This window comes from Carcharodon carcharias, chromosome 28 (genome assembly GCF_017639515.1).
Source record: "Carcharodon carcharias isolate sCarCar2 chromosome 28, sCarCar2.pri, whole genome shotgun sequence".
Classification (NCBI taxonomy): domain Eukaryota; kingdom Metazoa; phylum Chordata; class Chondrichthyes; order Lamniformes; family Lamnidae; genus Carcharodon; species Carcharodon carcharias.
The window spans coordinates 18,636,164-18,662,984 of NC_054494.1; the positions used below are offsets into that span (position 1 = coordinate 18,636,164).

Below are 26,821 nucleotides of genomic sequence, written 5' to 3' on the forward strand. Positions count from 1 at the left end.
TTAAACTTGAAAGTTAGGCTATGAGAGCAGAGATCATGTAAAGTTCAATTTTATGCCAGTAAATCATGTTTTAGAGAAAAATAAGGTAATATCCCAATAATTACAGATTGGGATGCAAGGATTGTCCTACAATATGGCCAGTCATCTAAAACAGGAGTTGTTTAAAGGAATAACACTGAAATAATGTCAGATATTGCAGAAATGACCTGTAATGTGCTCACTGAACCTCTGAGTAAAATATCTGATTAGTGAATATATCTGTTAAAATAGAACAGCAACGATGGAAGATACTGTTCAGTTTTAGGACCAATCCATTCTTGCCCCTTCACTATTAATGTCTCCTTAAATGAATACAATACTTGCTCTCCCCAAAATTGCATGTTTTAATGGTATTTACAGCCTGCAATAAGTACAGTACTGTTGTGTCTCACTGCTTGTAACTGTTACAGTATTTTCATATTTCATCAGAATGTCAAGTTAAAATTAACAGCATAAAATTAAATTCATAAATCCTTTTGTTGCAGTGGAAAGTATACCAGAGATTGTGCTATTAATATTTCAAATGAATTCCTGTTAACAGTTTATCCACTTAATAGAAATCTACTGTATCATAATGACCTAGAAGCTTACAGCTTTATTGCACACAGAAGGTCACCTCTTCCAGAACAACCATTTGTATCTGCAACTTTAGTGGAAATCTGCAGCTGCTGTTTGTTATTGTTCACGCTTGGTCTATGCTCACTCACCTGCATGAGATTATAATCTCCCCCTTGCACTATAAACAGGCAATAGTTAAAATTGCGTGTGGTCCAAGGAAGTGATTTGTTGGCCTTATGTATTCCCTTTTTAAATTACCTGCTGCACCAAATCTAGTGCAAGACAATTCTAGCAAGTGACTATCTTCCCATGCAGCCAAGATTGGAATAAACATGGTTTTAAAAAAAGGAAGGTAACTGTTGCATTGCAAAATCCAGAATTCATCTATATACATCTTTTTGGCTTTGACTCAGGTAAGAATATCTTAGTTTTTGTACAGATAGAGTCATGTCTTGATCATATGGTTGATCCAACATCTTTAGAGCTGTGAGAACATTCACAATGATGTCTTAAAGTGAGCTTAAGCGTTGTCTCTACAGTTACGGTTCTCTCTTCTTCTCCTCATACGTTCCGTTCAGTTTCAATCTTTTCTTTGGGATGGTTGGCCTTCTCCTGGTCGCTGTCCAAGGAGGGTTTTGGTCCAACAGCTGGGCTGCTGTTGGCAGTAGAAAGCAGGTTGGCCGATTGGAGGACTGCCTCAGAGTGTTCACGTGCTTTCATGCGCAGTGCTGCCACACTCGCCGTTCGATTGCTCTGGCAGCCATATGGTGGCAAAAAGGAGAGACCCATTGGGTCTGGCACACAGCAGGAACATAGGGAATTTCCTAAGAAAAAACACAGGCATCTTAATTACACTTGTTTAGACAGGGGAATGTTGAGCTCTACAAAATTTAAACACTTGAACAAAAACGTGACCTACTTGAAGAAAATGTGTTTTGCATAACTTTGAATGTGTTCTCCATCAGATTAAATCAATTTGCAAACAGCTGTGATATGGGGCAACAGCCTTGGCCATGCCATATCCCACTGTTTCTATGCAAGTTAGTCAACCCAAGACAACATCAGAACAAGCCAAGGTTTTACAATGATAATTTTGGGAACAGGGATAACCTGCACACCAGCACTCATTCCAAAAAAAATGTGACTCTTTGACATCGCATTTTGGGGTATGTTGAGGAAGATTTTTAACTTGCTACCTGATTGAAAATGGTTTCCCAATTCTGAGCTTCTAGATTGGGTCAAGATGCTGATACATTTAGAAAAAGCCTACGATCGCAAACCAATGCAAACATTTTTTCTTCACTTCAACTTGCATTGTAATGCTGTATTATAAAGAATAGGATCATTCTTTCTAATACAATGAAGGGAAATATTGAATAACAGTAAAATTATTTCAGGTATCACTATCAAGTGTGTAGTAGTGATATTTTTTCTCCAATATGCAGAGTTTTAATCACTGTATGTATTTTGAATGGTAGTATCTCAGCCCCTGTGACTGTGGGCCACTTGGGTACATACCATGGAAGGTTGACAGCCACATATAAAGTTTAAACCAATACTCCCATTAAACTTCCATTGATCCCACACTGTGGTGTTCTGATGTTACCTCATTGGTAGATGCAATCTAAAAATAGCCCTTTCCAAACCATGAAATTAAAACAGAACAAATCAGCAAGTGCCAACTATAAACACTAATCGAAATGGATTGCCTGGGCATCAAGGGGGTATGTGATCCATAGGTCACAGTTTGGACACTCCAGCCATACTCAGTGTAAACAACCATGCACAGTAATTACCAGGAAACATACTCAAACTCAGATGCATGATTCAGCATGAACCAATGAACTTTGAATTGAAATAGAGATGCTGAAAAACATTGCAATCAAAGAGGAAGCCAACACTCCTGTGTTCATAGGACATCTTTTATCAGTATATTTAACCAGGAATCATTATATGATTCATTCCAAAGTAAACATGTTTGTTCTCCAATTAATTTGTGTCCTCCCTCTGGATCATTGGGTTTCATGTTACACTTAGATAATGCTGATTGGCAAGGATACAAGGGAGAGTGGTAATGGTGTCACCAATCAGAATGAGAGTCACAATCATATGCAAGTTAAAGTATGTATTCCCAAATAGTCTTAGTTAATAGGATATTTGAGAATTATGGAGGATTAGTATTGACTTCTTGCAATTGAATTCTTTCCCACCTGAGGAGCATGTGTGGGTAATGTACAGCTAATCTCAAAAAACTTTACCCCATAAAGAAGGAAGGGCTTCAACTCACTAGTTTTGCCCTAGTTGGCCATTTAAGGCTGAAGCTCAAAATCCTTGGGGGAAAGATGCTAAACTGTTACATGTGGTCAGGTTTGAAAGAACCCTAGAATCTTGATCCAAAACCATGTTCAACTCTCCATTATAAAATCCATGATAAACAGAGTGCAAATGATTAGAGACTCCAGTGGAAAAAAAGCTTCCAAAGTCGAAATATATAATCTGGGAGTAATAGGGTTGTTATGAACAGGGATTATTTTAAATTAAATGTTCAGCCTTATTTTTGACAGATAATTCAGCATTGGCACTAAACATTTGGTGTCACCTACATCATTATTTTATGACCCTGTTTTCTCCTCCTTTCACTCCTCGTGCACAAGGGAACTTGCTCCTTTGCTTGGGTTTTTCGGTGTTAACTGAATGTTCACTCCTTGCAGATTGAAAGGACAGATTTGGGCCTTTTGGGCACTGATGTGGCACCACAAGCAGCATCTGTTTTGAGTAAGTGGGGTGCTCTAATTATCAGGTGTTGGAGTAGAATATCACTATTTGGTCACAAAGGTCAACCTCCCTAAAACGGCCTTCATTTATATTTTATTGACGTGTAAATTAACCATGTGGTTTGTCAGGTCACACTTCTGGGTACAAAACCCAGCTTTCAACCTTAAATGCCAATAATTATTTTGATGCACGTAACTTTTTTGGGGCATCTTGCCCATTTTGTCAACTCATTATTTGGCTCTGGACATCAGGACCTTGCTATGTTTGGCTCACTTAAAACTTCTGAAGACTCAATCACTATCAAGATGGTCCAGATAGAAGTAGCAAACAGTTGCATTCTGCCCACTCCCACTTCTCCTTGTTAAAGTCTGCGCACCAAAGACAGATCACTTCTTCACACATTTGAGCACCATGTAACTGCAACAAAGTTGTTCCTTAGCTACTATGGGAAGCTGGAGAGAACAATGACATTGTTATGAGAAACACATGTTATGTGTATATCTCTTCTCCAGTGGCTGCATCTGTGACTGATTATAGATCTGTTAGTACTTTAGTGTAGTTTGGGATTCAGAGTCTGCAGTGTATCTCCACACAGTAAACACGTCACTTGCAGTTAATGTGAAGCCAACATCAAACTTATTCCAAGAGAAATATATATTGTGGTTTAATTCACATTGCAGCAGCTAATTGGTGATGAATGACAAGACAGCAAAATTAACAAACTTATCTATTCCTACTTGTGCTATTGTTTCTTTATAAACATTCTGATTCAGCAACGATCAATCATTTTGATTTGGCATTTTGGATCACCCTTCTCTTCTAATAGATCTTAAAACCTATATTTCAATGTCTAAATGATGAAAGTAAAATTAAACCTTACATAAAGTATTCTATTTTATTATCAAGGTCCATGGTTAATTAGGAGACGCGACCGTTAAGAGACAAACCTAATGTACATTCACAAATGTTATCGTTTGTGTGCTGTCCCCAATCATACTAGTTATCACTAACCTTACGTTGTTGATCTATTATGAAACTAGAATACAACCAGGTGCATTTTCCATGGGACAGTGTATCCAACAGTGTATTACCATCACTTCTCCAAACGTTGTTTTAATGAGTCAGGGTCCCTCAGGGTTGGTTTAATATGTTAACCCTACAAGCACTTTATGTTCAAAACGACAATGTGGGATCACAGATAGTCGGTGCGGCATGAGTAATCTCTGTAAAATGACACTGCGTCCGAGTGTCGCGTTCCAGGCTTGTTTTCGAGGTAACCGTGAACAGATTGTGTTTTCTCACAACAGTAACGATTGGATCACAGATTTTTTAAAAAAAACTCTCAGAGGATGACAATTTCAGGGCTCCGATGGGGAAAATAACAGATGTGGTGGGTGGGGAAGAGGGAAGAAACCCTCAGAATTATGAAGCTTTTCTGTTTCAATTGGTTAGCCTAACCAATTCTTCCCTCAACCTGCCGGCTGGTCCACTGCCTGTTTTCCCAGCTAATGATATCCTTGGATGCTGGTCCTGCGCTCTTTCACAAATTTCCCTTAAAACAGCGTCGGAAGAGATTCCATTCCAGTTTTGAGGATGCAATTAATGTCCTGCTGAGGAAGTGGGAAATGCGAACCACATCGCATTATATCACAAGATCAGGGCCCGGTGTATAAATACTTAATGTCATAAAGTTAATATCAAATCTCCCCATGATGGCTGACAGACTTAACCGACAAGACAACTCGACATAACTTAGTGTTTATTTCAAACGCTTGTCTTTCAGACAAGATGTGTTGCTCGGGCAGGTTGGTAGATCAAGGACGAAGTGCGGGCGGGTCAAACTTGCGTGAGAAAAGAATAGGGCATCTTTCACACTACAGGATGCTGCTGACTATCATCACTGTTCACTGGGGATTTGGTTAAGCGGGGGGGGGGGGGGGGGGGGGGGGGTGGGGCAGTTGGACGATATTGGACCTGGAGGCAGGACTCAATCACACACATTAAAAAAAAACAGGGAAAACAAGGAGTTTGTTCAAATTTCGAGAGTTTCCCAAAGTTTGTTTCGTTCGATTGTAATGTAACATCACCCCTCGTTTTCCAAACGGGGCATATGTCAATTTCTACCTGGCAATCGACCGCAGGAAAAAAGATGACAGAAAAGCAGAACCCACCTTTCAGCGTTGCAACTTGGGTAAGAGCTTGTGCATAAGTAGCAGTGTTGAGAAGAGTAGTGGGCAAGCAAGAAGGGAAGAAGGGAGCGGTGGGACCCACTGTCCGGCTGAGGCTGAAAGACAAACAGGAGTGATGTTAAAATAAACACTTACCTCGAGGTGCACACACACACACACACACACACACACAAACTCATACACATCCCATTTCTGATCACTTCCGATTCCTTCCCCCTTACTTCTGTTGCATTTCCAACGAATCTTTTTTGTTTCTGCTGGGCTCCATTTGAGAAGGGGAGTTTAGGTTCCTCATGGGCGGCGATCCATCGGCGGCACTGTCCTTTCCCGCTTCCTGATCCGAATTCCCCCTTTCTGTTTTCCTCCATTTCGCCCTTCGGTTTTGGAACCAAACCTGCCAAGTCAATGTTAAACATCAAACTCAAAACCTCTGCTATTCACGCACCGGATTCTTGGATTTATGTGTGTGTGTGTTTCAGTTCAAAATCTGGCGCTCCCCGGTTATCACCTTAAGGCTTGATTCTGAAACAAATGCCTTTTCTAGTGGCGGATACTATCGGTGATTCAACGCCCTGTCTTTGAAATTATCTTAAATATAATTGCACAAGCGGCGTCATGTCCTCCCACACTGTTGGTCAGATTGTTTCGCGTATTTTCTTAATATGACAGGTTGGATAGATTGTGTGTAAAATGCACTGCTCTCTGCATCCTTACTGACATTCCCATTCATCCCTTTGGATATCTGCAGCCACTTGGCTGCTGGTCCGTTTTCCATCCCCTGATACACACTTCTGGACTCAGTCCACCCCTCCTCCCTGACTGTTTCCCGCTTTGGAAATGGTGGGTTTAAAAAAAAAACTTATAAGAGCGCGGTTTAGAAGGCCGACATCGTCCTGTTAAAATAGCCACCTTCTATCAAAAAAGCAATCAATCCATATCAAATTTATAAGCATGAATTTGATCGGTTTTCCACAAATTTGCCCAGATCCCACGGGGGAGGTGGGGAGCGGCTAAGAGCAGAGCTCACCCCATCCCTCCCCCACCCTCATCATACATGTGCGCGACTTAAAATGCAGTTACCTTCACAAAGATATTAATGACTTTATAATCATGTAAACTTGGGTCAGTTAAGTGTGGACCAGATGCAGACAACTTCTTGCATCATAATTGAATGAAGGTCGTTGGCTATAACAACATTTAATTGAGCAATTTTTCATTATCATATTTTAATGACTTTCACTGACAGTTAGTCTGCTACTGAGTAACGTGCATGATGAAGTCGTTTATTTCCTATTTAGTGATTGTTTGACAACATCAGTTTCGATTAAGGCTAGGCTTTCGAACGCATTAATCATATTTTAGTGGCCTACAAATTTCGCACAGCATTTTTTTTGCGGGGGGTGGGGGGGGGGGGATGGTGGTGGTGGTGGTGGTTGGGGGGTGGAGGTGTTGCTTAGCTTTTGTTTCTCGGTGGCTTTCTTTCAGTCTGAAAAAAAAATAAAATAAAATGAACGATTTAAAAGATCATGCTGCAAGTGTTTGCAGGATAATTGTCTCCATTTCCTATCTCAACCTTGCACCCTCCCAGCACAAAGTCGTGATCTGCCCGCCCTGAATGTTCCCTAATTGCTACATTTATCTTAATTTGCAGTCTCTTCTTCGGCAGTAGGGGAGCAAGCGACGTTGAGTGAGCACTTAAACTATATCTAAAACAGGATTCCATTCGAAAATAATAACGTCTCCGTGTGAACGCCGCTTCATGTCCGGATTTAATAAGCAGCAACCCTTAATCCGTTTAAGGAAGAATAATATGTTTACAATCCCTAATTTAGAGCAATGAATTCCATTATCTCGCTACATTTATTGGGTTTTAAACGATAGCACTATGACCCAGAGGGACTGGAGTCAAACTATTATTATGCTTGCAATTATATTCGCTCATAGATCTCACCAAGAGCAAATCTGAAAGGGTTTATAAAATGCGTGTGTGCGTGTGCAAGTTCTTGTTAAACATTGGGTCTTTTGTACAAATATCAACACGCCAGGCCTTTGTGTTAAAATGAATGCAGCCAGAGACTTAGTAACTCGATTTACGGTGCAGTTTCCTGCTCATATGCAACTCAACGTGAAGATCAGTTTGGGCTCAAATTTTAAGAGGTGGTTTGGAGCTTTTTCTAAGGCAAGGAAATGGATGTGCATTGATGTAATTTAGTGCCTTAGAGACACGGACAAATTAGTGTAGAACATTATCACTAGTTAATTATGAATGACCGATTAATCAACCTAATCTAATATTCCACATTATGTTGACGTTATTAAAGTGCATCACATAAATGACAGATAGTCTTTCATTTGTTTTATCTCCAGCCAAATATGCACTTTGCACTGGCAGTAGCACAAAGTCTGAGCGCCGAGCTCTGTTTTAAAAACATGATTTACCTGAACTCTTGCTTCAGTAAGATTGATCTTCATTGCGAGTTCTTCCCTGGTGAATACGTCTGGATAATGCGTCTGTGCAAAAACGGCTTCTAGAGCTTCTAACTAGAGGGAGGGGTGAGAAAATGCATCTCTTTTGATATTTTAGAAAAAAAATGAATCATCAACTAAAATGAATGATCACTAAAATCATCAACAATCGTGATTTTCAGTTTACTGCATTCAGAAGGCAGCCTGCAATGTCTCTTCAAATCCCCTCGCACACACACACACTTTGCAAATTGCCAGATTTTTTGGTGCTAGTTATATTTAATTCTAGGCAAACTGCTTTTAGTCCAAAGAGACTAAATCAAAGGCTCGCCTTGCTACACCGCGACTGGCTAATGAGCACTTCACTAAATGCAGAAGTGGGTTTGTTTGAATGTGTAGCATAGCTTCCCAGAGCCGAGGCGGGAACCCTTCACAATTATTGCAGAGTTTGAATGTCACTTTTACAGGTAGTTCGCGAGGAGGGGGGAGGGGGAGCGGGGGGTGGGGGGAGGTGGAGGGGCAGGACTAACCTGCTGCAGGGTGAAAGTTGTCCTGTTCCGGCGTTGTTTTCTACGGAGGAAACCATCGTCGAAATCGCTGGTACTGTGCCCACCGAAACTGCCGGAATTCACTGAGATGGTGCAAAGAGAAATATTTAATGACTTGGAAAATAGGGGCAGGGGGTGGCGGGGCTAAGAATTGTTAGATCAAAGGCTTGTAATTTCTCAAAGAAGTTGGCCTTATTCCGATGTTAGAACCGTTAGATTCCAAGTAGCTGGAGTTTTATCTATCAGGAAGCACATTACAAATGGGGTTAAGTCGCCAGCCCAGGTCAGTGACTATGTGCAGCCGGGTCAGTTCACTGTTTAGCCTAATTTATTTGTTTTCGGAGAAGAGTTCCACCAAAATGCAACCTGTTCAAATCATCCCGGAGCCTGTAACTGGGGAGAAAAACCGCCCATTATTCCGAATCAAACCCAGAAAAGTCTCTTTTTTTTGATTTAACCACCGCCCCCCCCCCCACCCCCCCTCCCAACCCCCACCTCCTGCTGAATCTTCGCCACCTTTACCAGCTCCGTCTGGCAGGCCAGAGTCGACATATGCATTGTAGGCTGATGATTTCCAGTGGATCTATTTTTTTTCTCTCCCTCTCTTCCCCCGTGTTTATAATTTGTTTGCAAAACAGCATAAAAGATTCATGCAGACCTTTTGGCGAAGGGAGGAGCGTGACCACGTTTTAAAGCGTTGATTAGAAGCATGACACCAAACATCTGCGATGGTAAAAGCCTACTTTAACCCTCAGGCAAAAATGAAGGGTTTTTTTTGTATCCACAGAGAAGGGAAGCAGGTGGCAAAATGCTGCTGGGACCAGCCCTCTCCTGTACAGACTAGAGCTAGTACCAAAATACATGGGCTGTGGGCCCATATATTGGTCACTACATTACAGAGTGTGTCAATAATTCTGTAAAATACATACATGATTTAAGAAAACGCTTTTAAGATGACGACTTAGATACATAAACACCAAATCCGAGATGAGAAGTGATCACGGTATTAAAAAAAACTGCAATATTTTCTTAAAGCTGCAACATCCGGCGATTGTTCACCAGTTTAACATTTGCTTAGATGAAGGATATATCTGCTGATCTAATGCAGTTGTTCCTAGTTTCACAGTTCACACAGTTACAATCCTGGTTTACAGAGGACACGGGCAACTTCCAGATCGGGAGAAAACGGTGTAGAAATGTGGAGATATGAAAAGTTCAATTGTCTTAACTTTGGTTTAAATGGATGTTTGAAAATTAAACATAGGCTGTAGGCAGATTATAGTCTCTGGTGCTTTTAGTATGTTTACTTGAACGTCTTTTGTCGCCTAGGTTACTCATCGCCGTCGTTCATTTCTATAAATCTAATGAAGATGTGCATTAGTGTTTGTATTTATCCACGTGTGTACACGCGTGCGATATATTAGCGATCCCATGTGTATATAACGCTGGAGTGTAGGTGGAGGTTTAAATCGTAGGTTTATGTCTAAACGTACTTACACGAATTTGTCCGACAACACTCCCCATCTAACTGCGGAGGACAGTGGAAATAGAACATCGTGGAATCCGCCACGCCAGGAGGCTGGGAAATGTGCTGTGTGCCTGAAAGAACGGGGGGGGCGGGGGGGGGGGGGAGAAAACAGAAGAATATCTTCAGCTGCTTTTCACGCGATACACCGCTAAAGTTTACCTCGCCAGAGAGAGAGGAAGACGCGCTACCGCAGTTTCACATCTGGCAGACGCTGCTTTTGCCATCGAGAAAAGACAAAATGCTAAAGCGCTCCGTACCTGTGTCTAAACTGAAGCTAAGCAAACAAATGTGGATGGATGCGGCTTTGCAGGAGGTTTCCAGCTCCAGAGTTCGCCCAGCCCTCGGCGTGTAACTGACCAGATGTCTTTATCAGCCTGTAACATGCTCAGCCTCTCAGCAACTTGCTTTTATAATCTCGCGCATAATTGGCCTTAATCTAATTATTTCCAGCGTTGTCTTCTGTGGGTAACTTCGATAGGTCCCTCGAGTCCTGCCAAAATGCGCACGTGGTCTGGAACGTCATTTTTTCGAGCAGACAGGACAGACTTTTTAAAAATTTCGTCTGAAATGCACAAAATAAAAACATTCCGAGTTATATATATCAAGAACTTGAGTGTAGCCCCTCTCCTCCTCCGTCCCTCCTTCCCTCCCTCTACTCTCCATCCCTCCCTCCCCTCTCCATCCCTCCCTCCCTCCCCTCTCCATCCTTCCCTCCCTCTACTCTCCATCCCTCCCTCCCTCCCCTCTCCCTCCTCTCCCTCCCTCTCCCTCCCTGCCTCCCTCTCCCTCCCTCGCCCTCCTCTCCCTCCCTCCTTCTCCTCTCCCTTTGCAATGTCTTTCAACAGAAGGTATGTACAAACACATCTTTTACACCTGGTCCTGAGCTAGTTACATATTTAAAATCAATGTATAATTTACACAATATTAAGCTCTGGCGACAAGCTACTGGGAGTCCACACGGCTCATCCTCGTACCTTCGCCACCAAATTTTGATTTCGCTCACGGCAGGGGAGCGGGGGGGTTACATCGATTTATGCCGCTTCCCCTTCGTAAATGATGTGCAAGGGGATGGTTTAAAAAAAATTCTAAAGCGCACAAGAGACCGAGTGCCGACAGCTCGCGGTTTTCTGCTTTTTGCAGATTACGCTTTAAGTACTCTGAAATTTTCAAGTCAGGACACGGGATTGGGCTAAATCCCATAAACTGCAAAAAAAAACCAAGTATAATGGTGCATAATTGGCTCCGTAATAGCATTACACAAAGATAATAGCCTGTTACGGCCCCCTGCACTATTAAGTGTTTCCCTAGCGTAAAACCTTTATGATATTAGGGGAGGTGGTGGGGGGGATATAATGATATTTTGGTTATTAAGTGCGTGTAATTAATTTCTGCACCGGTGAAAATAAAGTTGCTTTATGACCTGTGCATGATGTTCCGATAAGAGAGCCTATAAGATACCAGTCAGACAACTGTTGAATAAGTGCTCTCCCCACCCCCACCCCACTCTCTGTTTAGCCCGCCTGTGTTTTAAGGCACAGAGAAGACCCAAGGTATTTATTGTCCAAACTCACTCTCGGAGAAGTGCTTTGCAATTCAATGCAACTGTGCAATACAGTGCCCAGCCTCCTCGCCGGCAGTACAGCGCCGGGGCTGGTGTGTCTGCTCATGAATCTTCACCTAATCCACACTATTATTGACTTACCAATCAGCCAGCTTTAACGAGAAGTATTAGTATGATTTACAGCTCAATTTTGCTGGTCTAACGAAGAAGATGATGTTTCACCGTGGAAGTGATAATTAAATAATAATAATGATTCGAACTTTCCGGAATAAACTCTCGCCAGTGCATGTAGTGACTGTTGGCCTGATTTCCCTCAGCATCCTGTACTCACTCCAGCAGGCGAGGTGCAAGTTCAGCACTATTCCTGCCTGCAGGAAAGAGGGCAGAGCTCTCTCGGCTGGTCACAGCAAAAATGAAAAATCGGCCCTCGAAAATGCATTATGTTATCATTCTGGACGTGACATATAGACGCGCTCATTTTCAATAAAGCAGTCAACAAAATAAAAATGCCCCTTGACATCAGCTGTATAGTTAGTTAGGCAAAAGTTGCGTTCTCGGCACCGAAGCTGCCCCAACAGTGCTTAATTTCGCTTAAAAAAAAAGCTAGCCTCCCTAACAAACTCTTCTCCCCTTTCACGTAACTGGCATATCAGTCAAGGTGACTGGCTTTAATTTTGTCTAACCTCTTTATTGTTGGTGCCCTCCAGACTCATAATGTTAATTGGCATGGAGTGCACGGATCAGCAATTAACCCGAGCAAATAAATCCTTCCGTTGCTCTTGTAGCGAAGTTAGGGAGGGTGTTAGAATCGTTATCCTCTGTCATTAGCCGAGGCAGTGGAATGGCACATTCCTGCTAACTTTCAAAGTCTGGAATCGGGCACTTTCTAAAGTGTGACTATTGATATTAAATTTTGACACAGAAGCGCTATATTTTCGATCTGGGCCAAGACAGAACGACACGGACTGGAGCAGTTGGTTGAAACCATTGGTCGTGGCATTCGATTAATTGCGGATTTTATACGGAAAAACCAGAGTGATCAGCTGCAAGGGACTTTCATTGATGCTCGCGTTTGGAGCGATGGAGTAAGGGCTGAATGGCATAAATGTTTACTGTATCCTTATGGGTTTGGAGTACATGGTAAAGTTCTCGGTTGAAGGTTTTCCGTTCTAAATATTGCCTTATAGTTGGTGGTAAACCGCATCTTCGTGCAAGGAAAGAGATTGTAATGGATTCTAAACATTCACATTCATGTTAATGTGACCATTACCCTGGCAAACGATTACGTCATCGGAGAGCCAAAATGCCTTTAGTTTTCTCGCTTAAAATCTAATTTGGTGTGAAAGTTGATTTGATTTTAGATTGAGGGCTGGCAAAGCTGAGGGAAAGTAGTCTCTCGCCGGTACTGACGAGCTCTGCTGAATGAATATCCTCAGATCGGTGGTAACCCAGAGTTTCCTTCCCGCTTGCAATATAGCCGCTCCCCCGCCGTACAAATGTGGTGTGACACCTCCATTCTCCACTTACAGCCAAGGGACAACGTCGTGAAAATAATGGGTGAACTGGAGTTGGGTTTGCAATGCAGTTTCCCGGCTAAATAGAAACGGGCCGGCCTCCATCCAAATATCTAAGAGCATTGTGGCGAGGATTTCATCCTCATTTAGTTCACGGCTTGAGTCCCAGTGAATGAAGAGCAGTTGTATGAACAACGCCAATCATAATGGTTCATGAATGGTCACCCTAGACATGATCATCAGCTAGAAAACATCCGACATGAATCACACCAACGGTTTCCACAGTTAATTCAATTTAAATAATAAAACCATTTCATAAACCATGCTAGATAGATCAGATGCTTTGAAAGCATTCGCCTTCTGCCTTGCCACAAACTCAGTGTAGGCAGTTGCACTGGAACAGGAGTGGGCCATTCAGCCCCTCGAGTCCATTCAATTCGTCCAATGAGGTCGTGGCTGATCTGTATTTTAACTCCATCTGTCCGTCTTGGTTTCCCTTGGCAACCCTTAATACCCCCATCAAACTCAGTTTTGACATTAATTTGAGTTGTTACAATAATTCGATTATTTAATAACTATGTTGACGAGGCATAGATAAACAATACTTCGACCTGTTGAGCCAGTATTTCAATTTTGTTGTACAAAAGAGATCATGGATTTCCTAACGAACCTGGCGCCACGTCCCCCTCCCGTACATTCCCGTTTATCAAAGGAACCCAAACCTCAAGCCCCTGGTGGTGAAGTCTCAGCCCATCTCTCAACCCAACAAGGGCGTCCACTCAGAAAGACTGGACTGGTGAACTTAAAGTAATATTAGCATTCGGAATCCTCTCCAAATCCTGTTTAAACACGAACAGCTTATCAATGATCTGAGTGTGGCCAGTCGGTACCCGCTATTCTGTTGGGGAGTGGGGCGATGAATCAGCCTTGGCTGTCTAAATAAACGCAAAGTGATTATTGACCTGTCTTTTAGATGTAACATGCAAACAGGAGAGGACAACGTGGCCGATCTGACAATGTTAAAATCCATTAAGCCGCCCGTGCTGCAAAAAAAATCCCAACATGCTTCAGATATTTAAATAAGTAACAAATTGCAGACATTGCCCCTATTTCAAGCAACTATGGCAGTCACACGTCATATCAGTGCAGGTGACTCCACATTCTGTCCGAGTCACTTCGGCTTCGTATGGAGAGCTTATTTGTGGTAAAAATGATGTTTTAATCAAGCAGTCAAAAACACTCCTGTCCCAGAATAACCATGGGAGTTGAAATCTCAATCTCGGGAAAAGCATTCCCTGCAGAAAGGTACTTGGGATCCAATTATAGATTCCCTTTCACCCCGCAAACGTTTCTGTACATATTTCCAGGTTGAACTCATTTCCACGTGAAGTGAAAATGGGCTCATAATTATGGAAAGGCATTTCCATTGGCGTTGCTTCATTAAAATAAACCTGGAACTGTATCTTGTGATAAAATCAAAGAAACACAGAATGCAATGCCGAATTTCATTCAGAATGGTCAAATGCTTACACGACTCTCTTCTGGGCAATTGAAGAGAGTCAAGTTTATTGAAATACAATACGACAGGCTAAAACTTTAATGGACTTGTTACCGTCAGCTCCCCAGTACAATGTAGTGGACTCTATTATTTCTACTCGATTGTATGTGTTTAGTGTGAGAAGCTCACTGACACCTTTTTTAGCCCTTACCACTACCATTAACGCTCCCTTTGTCCTTTTGTTCATGGCATCCTTGTCAATCTCTCCTTTGCCCCCACCTGTCGCCGGCCTTCTACCCAGCTTCACCTGCTCCACCCCGCTTAAACAGTATAAATTTCATCACATTTCTACTTCTCTTCAGAGCTCTGATGAAGTCACACAGACTCGAAACGTTAACTCTGTTTCTCTCTCCACAGATGCTGTCAGACCTGCTGAGTTTTTTTCCAGCGTTTTCTGTTTTTGTTTCAGATTTCCAGCATCCTCAGTATTTTGAATTTATCACTGGTACCTCTGTAGGCATCACAAATTTAAGTCTCGCGGCTGTTCCTGTGCCCTGAAGTTGAGCAGTAGCAGTGTGGGTTAAATGGAATCTTTATTTCCAGCGTGTCTAATGTACTCTTCTTCATTATTATACTTTTTTTAGGAGCTGGCTCCTGTGTCTTTTGTCTACCGAGTACTTCTCTTGACAGAGTATTTCAAACATTGTGTCAGAGGTTTTCAATGATGTTTAGGTTTTGAGCAGTGGAAGGAATAACGACCTCTGTGGGTTTGGAGTACATTGTGGAGTTCTTGGCCGAAGATTTCCTGTTCTAAAGTGGGAATAGGACAGGTGTTAGAATATTGCCTTATCAAATCTCACAAACACGTCCCAAAGCCCCTCGTGCACAATTACTATTTTAAAATGCAGCCTGGATCGTTGTGTAGTTAAACATGGTAGCACAGCAAGATCCCACAAATCACATTGCGATGAACGGAGCAGTGCATCTGCATGTTTTTCTTGGCAGTGTTGCATAGAGGGGAGGAGCCATGATTGGGATATGGGTAGATGTCACCCTCCATTCACCCTCCCCCCTCCTTTTATAAAATAACACTTGATGTTGCTGACATCCATTTGAGGAGGCTTCCGTCATTCATGTCACCCTAAGGAAGACATCGCCTTAAATCAGGTGCACAATCCCGGTGGGATTTGAAGACCAAAATGCTGGCGCGTGCCGGAATATGGGATACATTTACACTCTCGCTTTCATGTCGATGCGCAACGACTTTCGATTCCTATCGTCGTCAAAGTAGCTGTACTACTGAATCCTGAAGTTGATTTTTGAGTACTGATGCCGGGGCGGGGAAGAGGGGTGAGTGGTCGGAGATCCCCTCAGTCTCGCGTCAGTTTGCCTCAGATACGGTATAACTCGAGTCTACACGGAAATTGCACCTAAACAATTGGTAGACGGTAGATATGTTTGTTGCTGGTTTCTCATTTGTGCTGCCCTAACATTAACGTTTGGAGAATGGGAAAATGAGCTCTGAGCAGATAACGAATGACATTTGTGCAAAGCTCCTTTGCAATAGACCCGATGTGGAGTATCAACCAGAAAACGCTGGAAATGCTCAGCCGACCTGGCAGCATCTGTGGAGAGAGAAACAGAGAGAACGTTTCAGGTCGACGGCCCTTCATCAGATCTGGGGAAAGCGGGAATGTGAGGTAGAATTGCATATTGCATTCACAGATACTGATGAGAATAGTGGCTGCACTGGTTACTACAACCCAACAGTTTAAGGTAGTTCAAGCCATAAATAATTTGAATGGTAAGATAAAAGCAAAATACTGCGGATGCTGGAAATCTGAAACAAAAACAAAAATAGCTGGAAAAACTCAGCAGGTCTGACAGCATGTGTGGAGAGGAAGGATAATTTGAACGGTCTTAACTGGAGGTTTCAGCTTAATAAATTACATGCAGAGTTTCTTCCAGTTGTACCGTTTTATGCTCTTGGCGGGACAAAGTATATTCTCAAAGTGGTTTCCTGTGCAATGAAAGTTGTAACTTTGTAAGTGTTGTGGGATAAAATGGCATGGAATTAAAAAGCAGGCTGTCATCATGAAATTGAGCATTGGGAAGTTTGCTATGTCATCTTGTCTCCTGTAACAGGATACAAAACACCACTCCATTAGGCCAATGTGTACTGGCGAGTTTATTTTCAGGTGGAGTAGTACAGAGAAAGGTTAAGTTACAGGAAGGTGCAGAGAAAGCAATAAATGTCGACTCAAGTCAGCCGGGGATTAAAAAAAGAGATGCAAGCACTCCTTTCAGAATGTGTTTTGTGCACACATCCCACTAAGTGGCTGGATGCTTGGATGAATCAATTCTTTATAGACCCTCCCGCGCGAAGTGATGAGAAGGCTTAAGGTTTCCAGCAACACGACATGCGGGAGATTCTGCACAGATTACTCATATTGCAGCTCCTTGTGAGAGTTACTCCAATGTACAGTTATGGCTGGGCGGTGAAGTTAAGTCGAACAAGCAGAAGGGCTGCGTCCACCAGGGACCACAAGGCCATTTCTGGCCATTTTGACTTCACGGGCTGCAACCAAAGCTTTGGCTGTGGGGAAGACAGGGCCAGAAATAACCTGACTGTAAACTATAAATCACATTGTTGGATTCCATTTTAGAATGTTAATAACCTGTTGAACATTTAAATGATGGTTTCCATGACGGGGTGAAATTATAATCCATCCGTTTCAAGTAATGGAAGAATTCCTTTCCTCCAACTGACTAACTTATTTATATTGGGAACTGTATAAAGGAGTACCTTACTGCTACATGTTTATGTTCCTGCCACGAGTGTGGGGCAATTTGGAGCTGAAGGGAAGTGACTAAAAATGGAAAAATGTGCACCAGGTAATTAGCGGCTAATTGCTGAAAAGGTTTGTTTTCATAGGACTCAGTGCTGCCGACCACTGCAGTGTGTGGAACCACATGCGTTCTTACTGGCTCTTCAGAAAGCTACTAAGCTCAAGCAGCTGTGTATATTACCTCGAGCAACGCAAATACATTATATAATTTACTGTTCCTTAAATCAATGTGGTCCTTGTCAGTGAGGCATGGGCACCACCGATAATGATGGTCTAAAGCAAGTGTTGTCATTTCCATTCTAAAGCAAGTGGACTGAACAGTGCCACAGATTGAGGACAGGGGGTCTGAGCTGTGGCTACCTCGGATGGCAATTAACTGTAAGTACTTGCATCTGAATTACTAACATGCACGATTATTGCTGAAAAAGGAGACACGTTGAAGCTTTTCATCTTGGACTCATCAGGACACTCGCAATATAAGGGGAAAACAACAATTTATACTGTAGGTGAAGAGACTGCTGATTGGTTGACAAGTGGTGTTGCCATGGAGAATGCACCATTGACGGTGACTGGCAGTGAGCTGCCAAGCATTGTTTCAAATTTAAACCAGGCAGCTTAACCCTGATTGGTCAAGGCATTGCCCTGAGGAATGAGTCAGTGAATGGCTTTCACTTATTTTGTTTAGCTGAAACAGGTGCAATGTATATACATGTTCTTTCTATCTGCAAAGAACAGGAATTTATGTAACTTCCAGCACACACAAATGTGCCATACTGTGAGCCTGAGTGACTGTCTTAAATTGATTGTCAGTGTAATTCTTAGCACATTGAAGATTACCACACAAGTGGTATTCACCATTAACAGGATGCTGCTGTCAAGCCAAAAAGATTTTCTGCCTATCATACTAATGAGTAATGTGGTACATGTGCTTCAGTGCCAGTGTGATGCTAGATATGGAGGCCATATGTTCCAAAGACTAGTGCATTGTATCAAACAGCATGTCCCAGCTACTGTTCACGACAGGCAGGGTATAGGTTGTACCCAACCAGCCCGTGCTTGCAAAACCCAAAACACAGTGTCCAACATTAGATGTGGTTCTGCAATTGGACCACCTTTGCTAAATAATCCTCAAAGTTCTGTAATTACAATGACAGCCAATTTGAGATTGTCAGTCAGGCTTGCAATGTGGTGCATTTGCATGTACTGGAAACTACATATATTAATACATGGGGCCTTGTTCTTTGCAGACAGAAAGGACATGTACACACATTGCACCTGATTCAACTATAGAAAATAAGTGGTAACCATTCACTGACTCATTCCTCAAGCCTTGACTTATCAGGGTCAAGCTGCCTGGTTTAAATTTCAAACAATGCTTGGCAGTTAACTGTTAATCACCATCAGTGGTGCATTCTCCATGGCAACACCACTTGCCAACCAATCAAGTAGTCTCTTCATCTACAGTATAAATTGTTGTTTTCCCCTTATATTGGTATTCTTGCAAGTGTCCTTATTAGTGCAAGATGAAAAGCTTAGGCATGTCTCTTTTCAGCAATACTCAAGTTCTGTACTACAAAATGAACATGCATGTTATTGAGAGGAGATGTTGTGTACATAACTGATATTAAGAGTTAATAATAAAAGAGTATTTGCATTGCCAAAATGAGGACACAAATGGGCAGAACGTACCTTGTCCTCCTTCTCGATCTCCCGAAGCTACCTTCAATTTGGTAATATAATACAATTGCACATACATGTGTTGTCAGTGACAACATCCTTCCATCTATGGATGTCAGGCACATAGCAAACAATCCATTTCAGATGGGGTGTCTTCATAAATTGCAGTTTTGCTAATGGCTGAAGAGGCCAATCCTTGAGAGGCAGGTTATGCCGCAAATGCTACACATGAAGCTTCCAAGTGTGGTTGTGGGTGTTTTCAGTGTTGGCTCTGCTGCCAAGCCACTGATCATTGTGGTGGTGCTTGCCAGCCAACAGGAGGTGTCACCAGTTTCCTCCGTTTTGGCGAGTGACTCCCAGATGTGATAATCAATGTTTAGGGCCTTCATGTCATGGGTAGTAAGCACCCTTGAAGCCCTTTGGGCATCCCACTGGTCATTTGTCTCCGACTATCTCACCTTACAGAAAGTCCTCAGGTATGTGACCATCTTCCATCCTGTGGATGTACCCGAGCCAATGAAGCCACCTCTGTTTGATGAGAGCTAACAAACAGGGGAGCTCTGCCTTTGAAAGGACTGCTGCATTCGTCATCCTGTCCTGCTGGGGTACACCCAGAATGCACCACAGACAGCGAAGATGGAAATTGTTGCTTTTCTTTTCTTGACAGCTGTATGCTTCACAGCCATACAGCGAGGTCCTGAGGGCACAGGCTTTATGAACCATTAGCTTGGTCCTAAGGGTCAGCTCATTATTCCATGCATTTTGTGAGTCAGCCAAAGATAGTGGCTGCTTTCCATATGTGTGTATCAAGTTCTGCATCAAGGGACAACTTGTCTGTCACTGTGGACCCAAGGTAGCCAGATTTGCTAACCACTTCCAGTGGGGTATTATTTAGTGTGATCGGGGCAAAGATTCAACACCTTGCTCCATGACCACACTTTTCTTGATGTTTGAAAATTACCGCGCTCACTCAAGCAGCAGGAACATAATTTGGTAAAGGCTGAACCTAAGCAAGGACTGGTTTGAGACCTCCTCAGCTGAAATGATATCTGTCACTGTTGCAAAAACAAAGCCTACATGATGCACAACATAAACCCAACAGCTAAAACACTGCATGACCTGAAAGTAGCCAGGCCGTGTTACTTTCAAGCTGGTGCATGAGATAGGGTGATACTACACAAATAAACACTGGATCAATTTATGTCAAGATATCCAAACTCTCTGTGCCAATGGAAATCAAAGAATTATGTACAAAGGGATCAAGTGAGCGCTTGGTCCTACCATCACCAAAGTTGCCGCCTGAAGTTGGCAGTTGATGAATTACTTGCCAACAGAAGTAAATAGATGTCCCTCCGGACTGGACGCTACTGTGAGCTGCACTCCTGTGAGATGGACATCTCCCAGTCTATACTTGACACTGTCCTGCAGCTTCCTATCATAGATGAGTTAGATGAGAACCCCTCATTGCTTGAGCTTGAGAAGGCCATACACTGCATAGCAAACAGAAAGGCACATATATTAGAGCTTAATAAATATAGTGGAATTTATTTATGGCCATTTTTTGTTAATGATTTGAAGCTTTGTTACACTCATTGGTGACTATGGGAATAAATAACAATGTCAAAAGAGCATAATAGAAGTATGCACTGCATCCACAAATAGTGAAATGCTGTTTTAAGCCATTTGATACAAGCAAATGAGACTGTGTTGGTGTTGTGTGAAAATTTAACCCAAATCATGAACATAGAATGGAGAACCAAGGTTCAAAGAAGAGGGGGCAAGAATGTATCTTGTGTGCAAAACTGAACAAAATCTGTCTTTCTTAATTTCCCATCTTTCAATTTATCTCAAAATGCTAAATCAAGAAGAACAGACAGACATGAACAAAATTACAATTAGAAATGACAGATCAAGAAAATGGTAAAGATGTTCAGGATTTCATCAAAAGTATATCATTACTCAATAATAAATTTGCATGTGGTCTTTAAATGTGTGTTAGGTAGAAAATACTTCAAAAGATAATTTATTAATTTAATTAACAGTAAGATATATTCAACTCATTTTCAACTAAATTGATACTGGATAATAACTGTATAATGACTGTACATTGTTCTTCACTGAAACAGTGGAAGGAATTTCTCTTAACCACTTCATTAGTCAGTAGAATGGACATAGGTTGTACTGCACAGATTTCTCCGATACAGCTTTTCTCAGTTTACCTTCATCATAAAAAAAATAATGAAAAGGTTGGAAAAGTGTGCATTTGTGGGGAGTCTCATCTGTGCCTCCCATTTACTCTGTCTGAAATGCAAGTAAGTTTTCAAAAAAACAGTTGACCTAATTTTTCCTCTTTAATTTTCTCCATATCTTCCCTTGGTTGCATTTATTTCCATTTTATGGATGTGTTCCAATGATAATTCATATTAAGTCAGCTTATTAACATAGAAACACCCGCATTATCGTCACCATTTATAACACCAGAGCAGCAATGCTATTTCATATTGTGCTACTACAATGTGCATTCCAGAATTGCAGCATAAGTAAGTAGGAATTATAAACTAATAAAGGTTTCCTAATTTTGAAATGATAATTTATTGTAAAAAGGAACAAAGACTTGTATTCATATACCACCTGCCATGACCTCAAGACATCCCAAGATGATTTACAGCGAATGAAGTGTATTTGAATTATAGTTGCTTTAGCAATATATGATCCATAACAGCCAATTTGCACACAGCAAGCTCCCACAAACTGCAATGTGATAATGACCAGTTATTCTATTTTTTATGATGTTGATTGAGGGACAAATATTGACCGGGACACCAAGATGTTTTTTCATTCATTCATGGGATGTGGACATCATCAGCCAGGACAACATTTATTACCCATCCCTAGTTGCACCCTAGTTCAGATGCATTTAAGAGTCAACCATATTGCTGTGGATCATGAGTCACATGTAGGCCAGACCAGGAAAGGATGGCAGATTTATTTCCCTAAAGGACATTAGTTAACTCACCTGCTCTTTAAAATAGTGGTCATGGAATCTTTTAGATTCACCCATGAGGCAAAACCAAGCCTCAGTTCAATGTGTCACCTGAAAGATGACCTCCAACAATGCAGTACTCCCCCAATACTGCACTGAAGTGGGAATCTAGATTTTTGTGCTCAAGTCCTGTAGTGGGATTATATATCTTTTGTCACAAAAGGCTACAACTTCAATGGAAAAAGTCAAGGAGATCTAAGCATTTCCTTGAAATTACAGAATGTTTCACCAAATCTTCTGCAAGGATAATGATGAAGGTTTTGGAGCAAGGAGATCGCTTCCTTTAGGTATGCCTCAAATCATGTATCTGACTTGGTAGCCTTAATTGGAAAAAGGTTTTTTTTCACTTTCCATATGTGTGTTTGAGAGACTCAAACATGGGTGAAAAAAAATCAGTATGATGACCCAAAATGAGATCCTAATTCTTCCAAATCTCAAAAACACAGATTGTCATCTAAAATAAGAAAGAATTTATGAAAGGGAGAAGGGGAAGATGGGAAGAGTTAGCAGTCAATCAGATGGGGTTTTGGAGCCCAACTCTCCTTCCCATTTCCAATGTTTTTTTCCATGGGATGACTGAAACATTACACTTTTAACTCCCAAAGAGGTAACATGCATAGCAGCACATCTTTCTTAACCTCCTTCAAGACTCTACAAGGTAAAAATTCCAATACGTTAAATATTGTATGAACTTCTGAAGAAAGCTTTGGCAAACCCTATGTGCACTTCAGCTCTTGCTCCCCATCAGCTCTATTGGGTAATACAAGAGATGCATGAGAGTCTTATTTATCTGCCAGGGTAGATTTATAATGGATAGCAAACGCATCTTGCAAATTACAACAAAGTTTAAGAAATCAACTATTAGCCAAGAAAGCATTTATAAACTGAATCATAAATAACTCACTGGCTTGTGACCATTATCTAATTTTCAAGAAAGTACTCGGCTTTCTCTAGTGAGCATCATGTCAAAGCAATGGTTATTAAATACAGGATATTACAACACAGGAACTCTGGTAGTAGTGCCAGATTTTTAACAAAAGGAGAAATTGCTATTCACTTTTAAAACAGACAATTCCATCTATGCTTAATTGTTTCAAAGATATCTTCCTCTCCTAATTTTCTTTGTTTTGCTTTCCCCCCACCTTTTAGATCACATTACCATTCTACAGAAAGCAGATTTCTCCATCATTTATCCAATATATAGTAATAATTTATGTTTAAATATCAGTGATTGTATTTTAAGTTTGCTCCTTTCTCGTGGGATTTACAATTAGTGGATCCAAGCTATTGATCAAGAGCTCTTTGAATTGGAGTGATTTTGCTGCAAATTGCAACCTTTGTTTAAAATAAGGGTTGAAGGAAGCTTTTGCTCCAAATATTGATGTACGTTTATGTTAATATTACAGTATATTTCCTTTGGGCACCTAAGTATTTTAGAGCCCTTGGAATGTAATCATCCCGTAGTATATCGTTCCCCAAATGATTTACCAATACAGCTCTATTTCAATATTTGAAAATTAATGTGACCCCAGATGCCAACAAAAACAATGCAGTAACAAATGAAGAGGGCACTCAATAGAGTGCGTACCTCCAACACAGTGTCCTAACTCAACATTATTACAATTACGCAGCTCTTCCTTGAAGCTTTTCCCTGTCTGAGCTCGGTTGAGCTCTGTAACCAAAAAGCTGAAAAAATAAATCTTTTTATTAAGAGCTTCCATCTCAGCAAGGGAGTTTCAGACCAATCCACATCCAACAACCTGCTCCAAAAACTCTGCTCACAACTGTGACAAATCCCATCACAGCAACAGAGACAATCCACAACATTCTAAACAAAAATTCAATTCACGCTATTTGCCAATGTTAACAGACACTTTAAAAAACTCCAGGATTTGGATCCATATCTTCACCAAAAACTAATCAATTCTTCCTTGGGCTATACCCTTTCCGCGTACCAAGTTTTGTTGAAATTTATCCATTAGCTTTTGAGATATATTGTTTACAAAAAGACCAATAAACAGAAGAAAACATTACACTCAACCACCTTCAGTGACAGAGTTAATAAAGCAGTACGGTAACATTTGGTATATAATTATTAAAGTTTGCTTATTAAAGGTCAAGGCATAATACATCACATAAACATCAAAATTTGCATTTTTAACACACTTTTTAAAACTTTATGATTTTATGTACTCATCAATCCATTACTTCATCTGAGCTGCTCCACCTAATGGACCTTGGCCAGGGAATGGCAGAAGTTGAGATTGAAGGTCTTGAGGTTGCTACTGTTGGATCCTAGGTTGTTCCACAGCATTATGGTGACAAGGTTTGGCTCAGGCAGGCCGCATCTCAACAGAGGAGGCATTACTGCTGGGCTCATGGTCGGGGCTAGGCATTGAGACCCAATGGAGCATACATGGGCAGGAGACCATGGCCCTGAGAGACCGAGAGGCGAGCATGGCGAGGGAACGGCCAAATGTTGCCTGGATGTTGTCGGTGATGATGCAAGGCACTGTCTCAGAGGAGGGGGAGTTCACAACCTTTGCTGTTTCTGTGGTCCCAATTGGGGTGACGACCCAAGCTTTGGGAACCAGCGCTGCAGAGAGATTCTTAGATTCTTATTGTTACATTAGAATATAAAACTTGTGTAAGAAAAGGCCATTCAGACCACTAATCCCATGCCATCCAGAGTCCATGAATGATTGCATTCACTCCCTCCTTTAAGTAACATAATACTTCCCTCAGTATTTCTGGGGGGTGAATTACAGTGTCCACATCTCTATAACCTTAAACTCTCCCCTCAACAGCTATCAATCCATGTCCCTTTTAAAGATGTTGATTAGCCCTGAATAAGTTACCTTTTCTGGGAGTCTGGTCCATGCGTCCACAATCCTGAGGAGAAGCAAATAATTTTTTTGTGACCTTACTTGTGAAATGTATACTTGTGTCCTGCTGTACCATGTTCATTGCATATGTAAGGGACTAAGGCCTCATATTGTACATTTTTTAATAAATATATATAAATATATATAGATATCCTCATGGCTGTTTCTAAAATTTTAAAAACTGAACAAAGATCCTTAAAATGGCTGAAACTGTGTCTACCTGTGACCCCAGAACAAAAGAAGCCACTTTGCAGTTTCGGAAATCTCACACCTCATTATCTCTGAGGAACTACTAACGATAACCTGGGACTGCACAGCCCAACTTCAAAGGGAGTTACATTGAAAGCCTTTCATATTTGATAAACCAGGTTTGTCAGTGGAGATGGAACGTCTGCTAAGACAAAGGCCTCTCAAACATTCCTTTTAACCCATAATGGCAGTTCTGAAGACCAAGCCAAGTTCCAAACCCTGGATAAACATTTTTTGTTGAAGACCTTGCAGTGAGGTAATGCCATTTGACCTAATGCTCTGGCTTGTTGAACAAGTTAACAATGCCATTCTGAGCTGCATAAATCAGACTGCTGTTTACCATCTAACTGGCAGCCTCTTGGAAATGGAGCTCTTCCCACCTTGTTAAAGATTGAACACCTGGTCCCATCTACATGGCTTCTGCTGGATATACTGTACCATCAGCCCACAAGACTGGTTCAACTCTGTGTGCCAACCTCATCATGTGAAATCAACACCACCTTAAAAGCGTATTGTACAACATCGATTTTCAGCCCACTGATCTTCGTGAAGGAATACCTCATTGGTCTTTGATTCTAGACTCTGGAACCAATGTGAAACAATATTTATTTTCTCTGTGGTCTCTGCACAATCAATCTTTCTTTTCTCTATCCCTCTCTTTACTGTCTGAGTGTGGAAGCAAGGTTGCAGTCCTCCTTTCATGTTTTGAGTGTGTGCAAATAAATTAACCCTTTGAGTTCATCATATCTTGAGCTTGCTGTGGGGTTATTGATAGAACATTGGATCATACCAAAACCAAGGGGTTGGGAAATATGCCACTGCTAAGAAGGAGGGAAATAAATCAAACCACCTTTCTGTTTAGGGAAGGATGGTGAGAGGAGAAATTAAATTAACCCCCTCCTGTCCGTAACATAATTTAAATCACTTGCTAACTTCAACCTTATCATAACTTCCACTATTGTAAACATCTGTATGATGTACATAAACAGTCTTTCTTTTCTAATAAAAGTAAGTTTAGCCTTTAGCCAATTGCACCTAGGTTTCCCCATTCCCCTAGCACTTTGATTATAAGCATCCACGTCACGCTTCTGTCTACTGTTTTTAACACATTTAGCAACACCAAAGTTATGCAATGCAAGCAGCTCTAACATTAGCCAAAATATTGGCATTGTTCACCATCCATCTCCTGAATGTACAAGTAGGCAACTGTCCCTCAAAAATATTTCTATTTATGCACTCCTGGCAATAATGGCCTATTCACAGGCTCCAATTTTAAAATAGTTGAGTTGTTATGCACTTTCAACGATACTCTCAAAGGTATGGGTTAAAACTTCTGCAGTAAAATGCAATAAAGTCCAGGGCATTGTGTTATTCAGACAGGCAAATGTTTTATTACTGATTTACTTGAATTAAACACAAATATTTCAGCAATTCAATCAGAA

The 26,821-nt window shown here is 41.4% G+C and overlaps 1 protein-coding gene across 2 annotated transcripts in view; it reads right to left on the reverse strand.

Moving 5' to 3' along the window:
* drgx (dorsal root ganglia homeobox) overlaps positions 1-10,487 on the reverse strand; it is a 10,897-nt gene extending 410 nt beyond the window's left edge. Inside the window, exons 1-7 of one of the 2 annotated variants that reach the window (XM_041176630.1) lie at positions 10,361-10,487; positions 10,073-10,174; positions 8,558-8,658; positions 8,001-8,102; positions 5,783-5,955; positions 5,544-5,656; positions 1-1,421 (exon numbers count right to left, since the gene is read on the reverse strand). The exon at positions 1-1,421 is cut by the window's left edge and continues 410 nt beyond it. In XM_041176630.1, coding sequence (XP_041032564.1) covers positions 1,159-1,421; positions 5,544-5,656; positions 5,783-5,955; positions 8,001-8,102; positions 8,558-8,658; positions 10,073-10,130 — 810 coding nt within the window. In that variant the 5' untranslated portion in view covers positions 10,131-10,174; positions 10,361-10,487 and the 3' untranslated portion in view covers positions 1-1,158. The remainder of the gene's footprint in view (positions 1,422-5,543; positions 5,657-5,782; positions 5,956-8,000; positions 8,103-8,557; positions 8,659-10,072; positions 10,175-10,360) is intronic. The other variant, XM_041176631.1, reaches the window with a different exon arrangement.
* Between the last annotated feature and the right edge of the window lie 16,334 nt (positions 10,488-26,821).